Source organism: Kryptolebias marmoratus, linkage group LG15 (assembly GCF_001649575.2).
Source record: "Kryptolebias marmoratus isolate JLee-2015 linkage group LG15, ASM164957v2, whole genome shotgun sequence".
NCBI lineage: Eukaryota > Metazoa > Chordata > Actinopteri > Cyprinodontiformes > Rivulidae > Kryptolebias > Kryptolebias marmoratus.
The window spans coordinates 16783400-16798880 of NC_051444.1; the positions used below are offsets into that span (position 1 = coordinate 16783400).

Below are 15481 nucleotides of genomic sequence, written 5' to 3' on the forward strand. Positions count from 1 at the left end.
CTCCTTGCACCCACTGCCACCCCCCTATCCCCTCTGCACTCATCTATCATACACCCACTTCCCCTCAACTCTTTGGTTCAACAAAACTTTTAGCGGAGGGGAAACTCCCTCCTCCTTTTGCTGCTTATCCTTCTTCTTTCCTTCTCCTCGTCTCCGCGAGGTTTGTATCTGTGTGGGAGACGAGTGGAGGTTACCCTGCGCTTGAATGTTGCTGTATCTGTGAGGTGTTTAGAGAGCGCTTTGGCTTGACTAGGGGTCAGAGGTCGTGGCAGAGGCCATCTTAGGTCTTGGCCAATGGAAGGGAAAGCAGGGAATCAGCCAGGAAGTTTTGATGAGCCTCTGCTTGTGTGCATATCTGTGAATGTATGAGACGAGCGGCTCAATCCTATCAGAGGAACAAAGTACTAATTATTGACACGAATACTCAAGTATATCATCTACTTTATGCAACAGAAGGAATTACAACTCTGTTCAATATCAATTAAATGTTTTTATCAGTTGTCCGTCAGGGATGAATAAAGTTTTCTGAATCTGAATTTGAATAAATGTCACTTTGTTTGAGTTTGCATCGTATTTCTTGATTTTTAGAATAATATAAATCCTGGATTTAAAAAAATACCCCAAAAGAAGTTGTTATTGGATTACAGCTAACTGACTGGGCCAGGTCAGTGTAGTCAGTGTGGTTTAGGTCATTATAACAGATTATTATAACTGATTATAACCCTTACAAACTAATCAGTTTATGTTTCTTATTCTTCGTTAATGCTTGTAAGTGTTCAGACTTTCAATAAGCTGATTTTAAAGAAGTACTGAGTTTAGAGCATTTGCTGCTAGTCAAATAACATTGTATTGTCAAATGACTGGTTTTTAATTATATTCTTTAATTCTTCACATTTTGCATGCACACACATAAACATAATACAGTTGTTCTATATAGCTAGTAGTTAGTATGTGGAGATGGTTTCTGTTATCAGGTCTAAGCAGTGATGGATAAACACCCTGACCCTCTGCTACTTGACCATCCATACTTTCCCGGGCTTCAACCTTCGCCACCTCCAACACGCTCACACGTTCTTCTTCTTTCCTGCTGCCGTGACCTTTCCATATGTGTCCGCCAGGCACGCCGCCGCATTTTTTTTCTCATCCTGTTGCTCTCTGTCTTCCCAGCAGTGTCCTGTGACCTCTCAGACCACCAGGCAGTGTTCTTTGACCCCGGCCAAGATGGCACCGTCTCCCTCTCCCACTCCTTCCAGCCCTGCCCTCCAGACCTCTTCCTCCTCTTCTTCCTCCTCCTCCTGTCCTGCACTCCGCCCTGTGAGATAACATTCTTCACATGCACAGTTCAAGTTTTATTCTTACAGCAGCCCTGAAAGCTAATGAAACTGTGATATTCTAAACTAAAGATTAACATTGTACACCTACCTTGTGTGCAATTCTTGACTCTTGCATTTTATTTCTATTAGTATTTCAAACACTTAGTGCTTTTTATTAAGAATAAAACACAACATGCGGAAAATCCAGATTTACCTGGGATTCAGTAGAAACTAGCACGTCTTTACTTAATAGAAACAGATAAAAGGCCGAGTACATCTCTGTGGGTCTACATCACATGTGAGGACGTTAATGTGGCCTCTAGTTGTGAGCTGAGGGATCAGACATTTACAGGGGCCCTGGATTTTGTTTGCATTCACACCTGTCCACTTGTAGCACTATCACTGTAAATGTATTTTATTACCAAAAATGAACAGACCCCAAGAGATTTGAAAAGAGGTGATGATGGCTTTAAAGTGAGAAACTGCTAATGGCAACTCGTGTGACGAGCATAAAATGTTTACTTTCTTGTCTTATCAGGAAAAAAAAAAAGCAAATGTTTTGAATTACTTGTTGCAAATATTTGGTGGAAGATAAAGCTTTCCCTTCCAGGCAAGTGACTTTAAAGAATAGCTTTAATGGGCTCTTGTGTTTCCCAGCCTCTTGCTTGACACTTTCTCCCCTTCCTCCTCCCTGTCTGTTAAGAGATGTCCACTGAAGTCAGGAGAGCAGATGTGACAGGACCGCTGTGGCGCCTGCCTCCTGTTCTCTGTGGCCTTGCTGCGAGCGAAGCGTCATGTCCTGTTTATCTCTCTGTCTCTTCCTTGCTCTTTCAGAAGGCCCCCGTGGCACCGGCCGTGGCAGTGACGGCTCCGCAGCAGACCCCAGTGGTTATGGCCCCCCAGGGCCCCGCCCAGTCTACCTCCCAGCCAGTGCAGCCGGCACCGACAAGCGTCACAGCGGCCCCTGGAGCCCCAGTCGTGTCCCAGGTTTGTTCCCTCCACCGACCCGCCACTTTTCCTCCACCCTGAAGGCTTCAGCTGCCAGGAGGCCGGCCGTGTCACAAGTTCAGCCGCCCCCCTCCCATTGTTTTACTACGTCACACAGCTGGGCATGGACAGAGAGTCTCACACATGCCCACACGCACACACACTCATTTCACACTCGTGCATTCACACTGGTGGATACCCAAGGACACTCATGGAAGCAAAGACTCATCATAAACTCTTGATTGTCCAATCAGGAGGATTTATGTGTAGATATAGAAACACAGCTACATACAAATAATACACACATCAATTGATCTTTATTAGTCATAGATACCTGGGTCACTAACTTCCAAGGGTAGAGATTTGCACATTTTGAGAACATGTCAGTTTAAACAACAGTTTATCTTGGTTGTTTAAATCGCTAACTCCTTGTTTTCTTGTTTGTTTGTTTGTTTTGCAAAAGATGGTCAAAAATCTAATTTTATTCCCCAGGAAATGCAAGAGAATGTGAAGAAGTGTAAGAATTTCCTAGCCACCCTTATCAAACTGGCATCTCACAACTCTCCCTCGCCTGAGACTTCCAAGAACGTTAAGGCTCTGGTTCAAGACCTGCTGGTGAGTTTTAAACAACTAAATGAAAAACATTTGCTCATATCCAACAAATACCATAAGGCATGGCACTTAGTTCTCATAGATCTTAACCACATAATATTTTTTTTTTACAAAAACTGCTATGGTGTCAGCATATGGGTCTTTTTTCTTTAGGCAGAACCAATATCCCAGAAGCATCTGGCTCAACTGTGACAGAAGATCCCTGTTCAACTTAGATCCCTGTTTTGGTTTTGCATTGAATATTTCCAACCTGTAGATGGCACCATGAAACTTCTCCTAAAATCTTTTTTCTCAGTCATATTTTTTCACTTTATACACATTAAGGTGTACCCTGAGGTCCCAGGATAGGGATTCTATAGGATTATCATCTCAGCCATTGATGGGGTTTTATCACATTGTGTTTTAGTCACCATGCTGTATTATGTAGTCCTTGTTTACATTTGTGTTTCTGGACAGGATGCCAAGATTGAACCAGAGGAGTTCACCAGCCGGCTGCAGACTGAGCTCAAATCGTCTCCGCAGCCTTACCTGGTCCCGTTTCTCAAGGTGAAGCTCCTGTTTTTGGATTTCTTTCTAATCTTCTGTTAAAGTGGGATCAACTATGAAACCACTTCTTACACTGAGAATGGCAGTGGTTCATTCAAAGGCTTACTTTCATGGCTAAACTTTCTTTGAGCAATTTTAAAAATCGTTTCTTATTCTGGTAATCTTACACTGAACTTGTCTCCCTCATAAAATAAAAACAATGAGGACCCTAGAGGTCAGTGTACTGGACTCTTTAGCTACTTCTAAATTACTCCCTAATCTGGCTAAAAACACACATTGTCTTGCAGTCTCATGTTGTTTATTTCTAAGATGTTCCTGAAATAGTCTGGATGGAACAACATTAGTTTTTTTTCCATTAGGGATAATGTATAGGCTGTCATAAATGGTGATATTAAAATGACATGCGGTCTATCATCTGCAAACTGCATCTAGTGCCCTCTTAATAAATTTAAAATGTGTTTTTTTACAATAAATAAATCCACATGAATCATTTTGTGACAAATGCAAACAGGTGTGGTTATATAGTTCACTTTTAGCCGTATTTGTTGTGTTGATCTGTCAAATCAACCAGTGAATCCAGCAGTTCTGTTTGTGGTTACAGCTGCGCTTGGTGTTTTGTTATATTTGTCTGTTTTTTGTTTTTTGCCTCCTAACTTTGGTCTGTCTTCCACAGAAAAGCCTCCCGGCCCTCAGGCTGTCTTTGCTGAACAGTCAGCAGTCCCTGACCCAGCCCCTGCAGCAGGGAGTCAAACCAGCAGCCAGCGGCACCCCTCCTGCCATCGTGGCCGGGCCAGCTGTCCGCATACGGCACCCGAACAGTGTCAGCACCACTGTGAGTGCCACCGCACTGCCTGCTGGGACGCTTGGACACACAGCTGCCATGGTATGTCCAGATAAGATCAGGTCAAATATTCTTCTGTGCAGATGTGACGGCCATATTGAAGGCTCTTATTTAAAAAGAACTGAAGCCCACAATAACTCACAGTTATTATGAAATAGCCAAAAAGGTTTATTCACAGTTACTTAATATTCTGTACTATTAGGAAGCGTTGGGTGCATGTTGTGGACCTGTTGTGCTCGGTGAGTCCTGCAGTGTAATGACTTGAAGTCACACATCTAACAATGAGTTTGACTCACAAGCAGCTGACAGATTCACTGAGGAATCACACTCAGCTCACCAAACATTAATGAGAAGTTTAGAAGAAAGAGAACTGCAAAAAGTAGCTAACCTTGAAGGAATGCATTGTACCTACTGCCTTGCATGCCAAGGTTTTAAAAAAGGATGTTGCATGATTTGTAAGCCCTCAGAGCATGTGATGGGTACGACTCTCAGCTGTTACGACGCCAAACTGTGGCTCAATATCTGTAAAACTGCTATTTTTGTGTTTAATGTAGTTGATTCACTATGGCAACTATCTTGAATTGTGTTGACTCCAGCAGTTAATCAGTTGTTGTTATGGTCCGTGTGGCTCAAAGAACACATAACATATGTATGAGTTCAGACAGTTACAAAGTTTAAATAATTTTAAATAGAAACAATGCTCAAAAAACACAATCAAAGGGAGTTGGGAGCCCCGGCCAAAACAAAGAAGGAGAAAAGTTGAATTTAGGCCATTCCCCTAAACCTATAATCCCTAAATTAAATCTAAAAACCAAAAACTCTAAAACAGGACTGCCGGTAAGTCCCAAACCCAGCTAATAATGAAAACTGTAATTAAGAAAAATGACGTGGCACAAGGCTGGCTCCTATAGTCGACAGACGGAGCAGGAGTGCGTGGAGACGCCAACAAGCCAACCCCAGCAGCCTCCAGCCTCTTCTCCTTCAGTGGGCGGAGCTTGTTCCTTTTAAAGTCTCTCTAGCCAATCAGCTCTGGAAACAGAGGACATCTTATTTGAACAGACTCTCATTCATACAAGGACACAGGAGCGAGTAGCAGTTGTAGATTTACATCCGATAACTACTTTTTGAGCGTTTCATTAAAATTCGTCCAAGTGTTCATGAGACATTTTGCCGACAAACAAACAAACAAACAGATACACATCGACACAGGCAATGACATGATTGTCTGACTTTCATGACGGTGGGTGATATTAACATCATTTACACTGCTTTAACAAAACTTACTGAAATGGGTTTCTCATTCCCACATCCTCATTAAAGGGATTCCTGTTATAGTTTTGCACTCTATAACAATCACCTGTGAGCATTTTAAAAAAACTTTGTGGTTCAGTGTGGAAGTTTCCAAGGACTCTTACTGAGGGGCTTCTGATCCCACCACAGATATCCTCTATCGTTACCATGTTAGCAAACAGGGTTATCATTTCTGTTGTTGAATCGCTGTAGCCATTTGTAATAGTCTCAAAAGCCTGAATGCAGACCACACGGGTTTCAAATCTTACAAACCAAAGGAATAAATCTTACCAGCTTGCAGAGTGGGACTTGTCAGAGCTGGTAATCTTAAAACAGGATGTTTCTACAGTATTCTTTGCACTAAAAGTACCTGGAACTTAAATGCCCCCCGGGCTTTTTAGATGAAGCTAAAGATTGTTTCAGCTCTGGATTTATTTTGCAGATACACTGAAAATGTAAGGTAAAGTACAGATGAAGACTATTAACTCAGCTGAAGTGTAAAACTCTTCTCTGCTGAGTTGGACCTGCTGCACTTCCTACAGAGCGAGTAAACCAGAAGTCTTGCCTCCGCTGCAATAAGTCAGAATTAGCAAAAAGAAATTTCTGAGAATTTGTGAAAGCTATTGTATGTCTTGGAACACAATCGCTCTAAAACAATCAGAGTATTGTTTTATTGCTTGGATTTATTAATTTTTTCTTCTGATTGTTGCTCAAGCTCAGTTCACCAGTTCATCTTATGGGTGTGCCATGTGTTGCCACAGCTGACTGACGAGGGCAGGAATGGCTAAGCTGGAGGGTGTATTTCTTTGAAAACTGCTGCAAAACTTTTACCAGGGGTAAAGTTATTAGATTGAACAAACACTGGTGGAAATTAAACTTGAGATGAAGATAAGAGAAAAGCTGGAAATATTCAACCAATCATAAATGTAGTTCTGGCACCACCTCAGAAAGTTCACGGTACTATCTCAGGACCATGGCTCCTTTTGAGAGTAAACTCTTTTACACATAATTCTGTTTATCTCCTTATTAATTAATGTTGGAGAAACGAAAGGCATCTTGTTTGGTAGTGTCATCAAGCTGAGGTTTCACTTGTGGACTGCTGTGATTTTATTGCAGGTAAAATTGATTATTTTTTTTACAAACGCTGGGCATAGGCATCAGGCTTTCCTGCAGAGTCACAGAATAATTTCACAGTGCTCTTTTACAAGTTTGCTATGCAGGGAGACAGCAGTACCACATTATCAATCCTGTAAAGGTCGCCGAAGTCTTTGGTTTCCAAACTTTTTAAAAATATGACCCACAAAATAACCATGGCAGAGACTTAAAGGGTTTTTGGTTAAAGCATTCAGGCCAGTTAAACAGGAGCATAATGATACCATTACTTCTGTCTTTAGGTAACTATGTGTTTAATCCAGTGGAACAATCACAGTAATAACACGATATTAGCAGGCATTTTAAAATGTATTTTAATTTCTCTAAATAATTTCGAGACCCTAACGTTGATACTTCATGACCCACAGGGAGGTCCTTGCCCCTAACTTTGATAACCACTGACTTAGGTCACTCAGCCACAACCCCCTGGTTCCTGTTTGGATTGGTTCGAGTCAAATGATTCAGCCAGCAAATGAACTCATGCCCTGGAAATGCTTTCGAGAAAAATAGAGAAAGATTTTGATCAGTTTGCAGAAAATATACACAGTTGACTATTTTTTAGGAGTTGAAGAGATGTTGATGCCCATAAAGCTCTGAAATGGTCCTTTTGCATTTTCTGACAGTATAGTTTGCCAGTAAGATTCACCTAAAGTAAAGCTGTTTTGCAGAATTGTAATTGTGAAGGATTCTGTATTTTTTTTTTAATCTGTTTACAAAAATGTATTGAGCTGAGGTTTTGGTTCCTCCTCATTGAACACTTGAGTCCACACTGAGTCCTGTGGTATTACAGTAAACATGATCTAATAGTATCCAAGCTGCTCTACATGTTCTTGATTTGTATGTTTTTGTGCATATGTGTTGGTTATAAGCAGTTTATTTAGCTTTTATTGAGACTGGATAACCTGCAGGGTCCACCACTAGCAACCAGTGGCTTCTCTTAAAACCCACCTGCAGCACATTACAGAGGGAGGAAACTGTGTGCTTGTTTTTATGAGGAAACCCATGTGGTCTACAGACGTCTACAAACACTGTAGGTTAAATAAGGTTAGACCCAAACTGGACCGGTTCTCTAGTTTTTAATATCTCCCCATTTAGCTGTTCTTGCTGTTCTCCTGCTTGTTTTGTCTTTCTCTACGCTGGTCTCTTACTTCAGTCCTTCCCTTGTTTCCTGTCTTCTTCTTCCTCTCCCTTTTCTCTCCTCCTGTCTCATTCCAGTATCTTCTCTCAACGTAACCTCCCCCTCACCTTCCTCCCTCTATCTTAACCGTTGAAGGGTGAAGCGAGGTAACTAGGTCAGCCTCGGGTCAGTTTTAAAGCAATGTGGTGGCTGCAGCCTGTGTCCAAAACATGCCTTCAGTCTTAAACTGTTTCTCCATTTCCATCTCATGGGCGCTGTGCGCTCACACACAGCAGCGACACGACTTAGTAAATGATTGCCACTGGCACAATGACAGTCTGAAACCAGACGTATAGATGAGTTAGGCTGAAAGTTTCTTGCCGTATATATATTTTTTTACTTCTGTGGAAGTGAAGAAATCTGGAGATACATTATTGAAGGCTTTTTATTTTATTTTAAAAAGCTCTACGCACCAGAATGTGCAATGTTACGCAGAGATTGCATTATATGTTGGAAATGTAGTGTCGTTTGCCTTGACTGCAAGAAGTAAAAATTATTTTACATTTCTCGACACATTAAGACTGGAAGGATTGATGAAGGTAATTAGATTTTCTTTTAGTTTCTTACTCGTAAGGAAACTGGATCAATAAGTAAATAAATAAATACAACCTCACGTCAACAATGTCGCACGCACGACTCAAGCTCAAATCATCCCATTTCTGCTGCGTTTGGACATCCCCATTATAACCCAACTAATTATCACAGGTATTCATCAGATCTAAGATTTGTCTTCGATCTGATGACTGCCGACTCAACAACTTGTGATCGGTTCGGCTGGGACACATGTTAGGATATGATTGGACGTTTGAGCACTTCCTCTGTGACAGAATAGGGTGCAGATCAACAACAGAGCAACAGTTCAAACCAAATCAGTCTTGTGAACTTTTCAGTCACCTAGAACCTCACACAGCAGGGTCCGACTGGGATTTAAGGAGCAAAGCATTTGGTTTAGTTTTGCACTCTGCTGACAGAACACCAGTTTCATAAAACCGGTTGATCATTGTCCTTTTATCAGTGGGAGTTACAGTTGTGAATGAGACAGAAATGCAATTAACTGCGTAAAATGGTCCTTTATGTGATATGTTTGGCTTCACACAAACACTTCATCTTGCAACATATATAAGCACACATCTCCACTTTGGTCTCGTTTATCTAAAGAACATTGTTCCAGAGGACTTGTAATTTGTTCATATGCTCCTTTTGCAAACTTTAGCTTGACAGTACTCTTCAAAACAAGCAATTCTGGGATGTAGCTTTTTTGCAGTTTCTCTAAGCGTTGTATTGTTTAACCTCGAGGCACATGTGTCTGGATGGCCACACTTAATAACACTTGCAAACTGTTTTTATTTGATATTTTTTTCTTATTACCATGACTCAGTATGTAGTATCCTAATTTCTTTAAAGAAACAAAGTGATCACAGAGGCAATTAGCTCTAACCCTCAGGCTTAAATTCTATTTCATTGGAATCTTTGGTAAAAATCTGTACGTTCACTTTATCGCACAAGGAAATGCTTTACATAAATTAGGAATGCTATCCCTACACTCAGCCATAACATTTGGAGGAAAAAAAAAGCACCATTTGAATGTAAAATGTGGAGTTCAGTTTTAGTGTTACACCCTCTGCTCATGAATCTCAGACTTCCTACCTTGGTCTCTCTTTTTGTTGTTGTTAACTGTGTCGCCAGCTGGCCAGAGGTGCTAGCTATCTCTGCCTATTATGAATGTATTTTTCCCCTTCCCTCCCACCCCTGCAGACCCCTGCAGTGGATCTCTGGGAAAAATGGCCTCTGTTTTTTTTCAGTAGCTTGAACAGTAATATAGCATGTGTCAGGGAATGGAAAACAAGGCTAAAAAATATGCAGCAAGAAGCAAACTGGTAGGAATGGATGGCTGAGCCAGAGGCTCGGCCCGTAGCTGCTACAAAGGAAAGAAGTGACTCTAATAGGCCAGCATAGTACCCCCCCTCCCCCTCCTTCCCCATTTCCCCCCACTGCTTCCTCTTCTTTTTCTCCCCTTACTTCTACCACTACTTTTTCTCCTAAACTACTGTTTAACTGAGGTCCTGACTTCATTTTACCTTTGTGCTATCTGCAAATACAAGCAAATATAGGTCACGCACTGTAAGAAATTTATTTGCTGTATTTCATCTCTCCTTTTCAGTATTGTGTAACAGTCGCTGTTGTAGAATTTCAGGCGTTCTTCATCGATTCAATTCTTTTGCTGCAGATGTGTTTTTGAAAATTGCACTCAAATAAAAAATAATTTGATTACAACCTTTGTAGCCAGCTTGTTTTATTTACTTACCGTCTAACAATCAGAGGAAGCAGATTTTCTTTGAAACATATTGTAACTGTTAAAATGAAGCAGTACTTTGCCATTCATGTCATTTTATTCTTATTAAATTTCTCATATTTTCCTCTTTTCCAACTTTTTTTGAAACGCTTTCATAAAGTTTTTATTTTTTTTATTTTCCCCCTAGGGTGTGAAGACAGGAGGGGTCGTGGGTGGCCAAGTCCGTATGCCCATGGTCATCACGCAATCCATCAGACCGCAAGGTAGGACATTTTTTGAACTTCTCCAATCGGGTTTGACCTTACTCAAGTCTTTTTGTCTCTCTCAGGAAAATAAAAAAAAAAAAAAAAAAAAAGTAAAAAGTTTGTGTACTACTGTGATTCATATCATGCAAAAGATGAAAGCCGGTTTGGAAATTTTGACATTTTTCATGCTGGCTTCTTAATGAAACAAATCCACCATGCTCAGCCTGTTTGTTAGTGAAAAAAAAAGCCCCAACAAAATAGATTAAACATGAGATTAGTGAAACTGTAAATGTTCCCTCAGCTGGAAGATGTGTAAACAAGCAGGAGCCATAGAGAGAACAGGTGTTTTTTTTTTTCCTGTCTAGTTATAGAGCCTTCTCAAACATTTGCGTGGCTGCTTACTCACACTGATTCACAAACACTCTTCCCACAGAAGCCCACAAATATCGCCCCAACGCCAACCGAGTATAATGCTCCCCTAAGAGAACTGTGTGCTCTCAAGTGCTCTGTGTGTGCGTGTAAAATGTGTGTATGTGTTTGTACCTGATTTTGCACAAGTGTGCGTGTGTGCGTACAATCGGAGGTGCATACAAATTTGATCTGCCCCCTTCCCTGAGATTGCCTGCAGTGAAAGATCTGTAAGTTGTTTTATGCCCATAAATTGGAATGCGGGGATAGTTCTAAAAATACTTTTCTGCGCCTCTTGGCTAAGAACATGCCTGTTAAAATCAAGTTTAAATTCACTCTGGCAGTCCCTGTGCCTCTCCGGAAAACGTGTCTCGGAGCAGGATGCGGTTTAGGAGTGTAAGGAGAGCCGGTGAAGCGCAGTGATATTGACAGAGCGACGCTCGCTGCACCCAACCTGGGGAGAGCAACAGTACTGTCCCCCCCCCCAAAAAAAAAAAAATCTTCCCCTGTGAGGATAGTAGAGACAGCTGAAGGTGGCCATTAGACAGGAGGATATTTGATGCAGATACGAGTGGACACTTCAATGATAACATTACTTCTTCTCTTTTTGTTGAATATTTTCTTCTTTTTTTCATTTTTTTTGTCCCCTCTCCTTCACAGGCACAATAGGAAAGGGAGCCATCATACAAACAGGCAAAAGTCCGATGGGCCTGCCTGTTCAGATTTCTGGGAATCAGAAAAACAAGCTCAACGACCCCGGAGGAGGCTCTTTCAGGTACAACCTCTTTTGCCAGGAGAGTCCATGCTGTTCCTAGCTGCCGCCACATGGGGGCAGCATTTAACTGAGCAGATTCTCCATGACTATGGGCTACACTCTCAGCTAACTAAGGCTATGAGTGTTTATCTGAGCTGGCTGCCCAGCCACCTGGCTGCCTGCCTGCCCGACCGGCTGGATGATTGGTGGTCCTTTTTCTCTGCGCCCACCTCGTAGCGACACACAGCCCACCAATAGATCACCCTCACGCTTGCCCTCTTTGTGTCAGTGTCACAAGTCATTGACAGTGTTGCAAATGAGCTAAACCTTAATTTAGAAAAAGGATAATTGTGCCCAGATGGCAGGAATTTCACAATGCTAGTCTGAAAATACCTTTTTGGTAAAGTCAAACGCATTGTGCCCGCAGCCTGGCGCTCTCTTTCTCTCTGGTCTTGCCTCTGCTTCTGCCGGGCTTTTGTCTCAAAACATAAAAGATTCCTCGCCCACATGCTGGCCTTTGTGCTCTGTGATGTGTGTGAGTCTTTGCATGTTTTCTATGCTTGTGCAGCATTTAGTCTGTATGTATATATTAACATTCCATCCGCTTTGCTCGTGTCCCTGCTCGGGTGCACATGTGTTTACAATCTGAGAATTCACGAATATTCGCACGCTCCTATGACAGGAACGGGAGGTTTAGGATGACCCTGGTGGGACTGGGCCATGGCAAGAAGAGTCTGGGTCATGTGGGCTAACGGGTTCATAGTAATGGCTGCCGTTTCCTGGGGGGAAAGGCAGGGCCCGAGGCTCTGATTGATAAACCAATAAATCTTTAGCTGCGTTGGTAATTAAGCTGTCAGGCTCGCTTGTTACTGACGACCTTTTCCTCCCTGCGGTGATCACAGTGGCCCATCACACCCGAACGCACTGGTTTCATCATAAACCCAATAACGCACAGCACCACTGTCCCAAAAGAAATGTGTCATGACATCAGAAAGCATATTTTCTTTTAATAAAGGTCAGCTGATAGTTCGCCTCATTTGGCTTTGTGTGATATTTAAGGTACACACTGCGATTTTCCTTAAAACCATTCTTAGTTTCATCCAGTTATTTGTCTTGCATTAAGTATTTTGCTCTCCTCAATTAACACACACTGCATCAGTATGACTGGTGCTGCTTTTCCCCCATGTGAGACTTTCTGCATATGTGTGTGTGTGTGGATGCTGCGGCTGTGCGAATAAGCAAATTTAATTTTTCAATTACAAGTTTACCATCCAACAATTCTAAGGAAAATAATATAACTGAGAGATAAAACAATTATTGTGCTGCAGTTTGTTTTGCAGCGATGCTCTCATTTTTGTCCTGTGTTATAAATCTAACACAGCGGTGTGCCTTCAGCCCGCCCTAGAAGCCTAAAACGATCCACCTGCAAGGTTGATCAATTCGGCTCAAACTAAAATGATGGAAACGTAGCTTTGGGTCAACACTTTGTTTTAAGGAGTGAGAGAAGCACAAATACATGATTTATTTATTTATTTTTATTTTTTATAAAAAGGAAGACAGAACGCATGATTTGAATTCTAAAGTCAGTCAGAGAGAAGTGATGCTGAATAAATCAGATCATCACATTGGCCAAAGTCATCAGGATCCAGATTTTTTTTGTGCCATCAAGGTTGGCGGCACAAAGTATGGAAGAAACTACAAAAATGCATTTGATTACATGTAAGCTGGTGTCCATCTGCAGATCATGTGTTCACAATAGTGTCATAACATGAAATTATTTAGGATATTCATCTGTGTGCGTCTCCTCTGGACATAGAGCAGTTTCCTTCCACAGTCTCCAATCCTGGTCCTCGAGGGCCACCATCCTGCATGTGTTACTTGTTTCCCTGCTCCAACACACCTGATTCAGTGGTTAAATCACCTCTTCATCTTCTGCAGAAGCCTGTTAATCACCCATTGATTCAAATCAGGTGTGTTGGAGCAGAGAAACAAGTAAAACCTGCAGGATGGTGGCCCTCGAGGACCAGGGTTGGCCACTCCTGCTCTAGAGACGTGCATTGTTGAGTCTAAACTAGAGGTAGAATGAGCTTGAATAGGCATATAATCTTTATCTTTTTATCTGGGTGTGGAATCTTATCTAACCTTACAAGATAATTAGATCAAAATATCATTTAATAATCACGTATACGAGTAAGTTCAGACTTCCAGTTTTCTTCCATGTTCATTCTTAGTGGGCACTGAAAACGCTTTACCTGTTGATGCCTCAGCCGGACTTTGTTTGGTTGCCTTTGTCTAAAAACTCGTCTGCAAGTGTTACAAGCCCAGTGTTACAAGATGATTCATCTGACGCTTTGCCATCTTCACACTGTAGCAGAAACCCGTGCCTTTCAGATATCGAGTCGTCTGTGAAAAAATGTGACAGATGTTAATGAGGAAAAAGTTGCTTGAAGTTTAGAAGTTTTTTTTTTTCTTTTCCTTGGCTTATTTATCTGCAGGAGTCTGTGTTTAAACAGACACATGTGCTTTCCTAGTTGTTATAATAATAAATAGTAGTTTACAAATCAAAAAGCAGACGATAATAGGACAGACAACTCAAAAAGTGTCCTAAAAATAATAGAAAAGACAAGTTTATTTAATTTTTTCAATCTAATATTAACCATCATGTTGACAGTACAGACAAAAAACGAAAACTGAACGCAGGCCTGGTCAGTCAGCCTCCACCCAGCCTGCATTGTGTTCAGCTGCAGTCTGATGTGTGTACGGCTGTCACTCTGAACCGCTGGTCCCAGCGGGCCAGCTGTAGCACAAACACACACTGCAGGGCTTGTGGGGTTTCCAATGTAGCTACAGCCTTCTGTGTAAGTGCTCGTGTTTGTGTTTGTGTGCCTGTGTGTGTGTGTGGTTTACAGTGCAGAGTGAAAGCAGCTGTCTTTGTGCCCCCCTCCTCCTCCTCCTCCTCCTCCTCCTCGTCCCCTCATCCTCTCTCTGTAAACACTCAACATCCGCTGTAATCACTGGCGAGCCAGCCGAGGCCCTCAGCCTTTTGCCAACCGCCAAGCTCAGCCTCAGTCCTGCAAACCCAACTCCGTCCAACATGGCGGACACCCATTCGTGTTCATTAACAAGTTGAACACGTAAAGGCGCAAAGATGCAAAACTTTTCATCCTGACAAACTATTACTGTCAAAGCTTTGGTCTAGTAGTCGTTTTTGCTATCTGATTTAAGATTTTACCAGCTCTTTTCCATAGTTATGCTCATGTGGATACAACCTTTGTTGAGTTGTTTTGCTATGTGATGTGGCTAATTTGTGAAGAAGGGATTTATAAATAAATTTGCCTCAGGTACAATCAAAAACTGGCTGACTTTGGAAACACAGCAGACACGAGCCGGGTGCTCTCCCACAATGAAGATAGTCAAAAAGATTCTTCAAGAAAACTGTGCTATTCCAGAAAATTTAAATAAAAATACATTTGCAGGACGGTCTGGAAGTATTTATTCACATTTACTCTGCCATCCTTTTCCAGGCAGGTATTGTTTGTACAAACTGAATGTGGGTGGTTCACTGAAATAATTACAGGCTTTTAACAAACATCACGCTGTATTTAGCTTGTTGCTGAGTCTTTTGGCTTCTCTTGAGCCACCACGAAAGCCATTTGGGTCACGAGCACATATCCAATGAGCTGCCCAGTGAATCTCGGGCTGCCTTGAGGAGAATACCTCACTCCTGTGGCGTGTGTCTCTCAGCAGAGACGTAACAACATGCATGGCCTGAGCGTTAGTCACAGGGATCAATCAGGGCCCCCTGCCAGGGCTCAGAGACCTTTATCCACAGGGATGTGGAGGGGGGTGGCAGTGAGGGTGGG

General features: G+C 42.0%; 1 protein-coding gene across 4 annotated transcripts in view; it reads left to right on the forward strand.

Moving 5' to 3' along the window:
- Positions 1-15481, forward strand: part of LOC108243306 (transcription initiation factor TFIID subunit 4-like) — a 75800-nt gene that overhangs the window by 8864 nt on the left and 51455 nt on the right. For 2 of the 4 annotated variants that reach the window (XM_017428649.3, XM_037979980.1), the window contains 7 exons: positions 1168-1314; positions 2148-2300; positions 2793-2915; positions 3369-3458; positions 4132-4341; positions 10399-10474; positions 11525-11639. In XM_017428649.3, coding sequence (XP_017284138.1) covers positions 1168-1314; positions 2148-2300; positions 2793-2915; positions 3369-3458; positions 4132-4341; positions 10399-10474; positions 11525-11639 — 914 coding nt within the window. The remainder of the gene's footprint in view (positions 1-1167; positions 1315-2147; positions 2301-2792; positions 2916-3368; positions 3459-4131; positions 4342-10398; positions 10475-11524; positions 11640-15481) is intronic. The other 2 variants (XM_017428651.3, XM_017428652.3) reach the window with 2 other exon arrangements.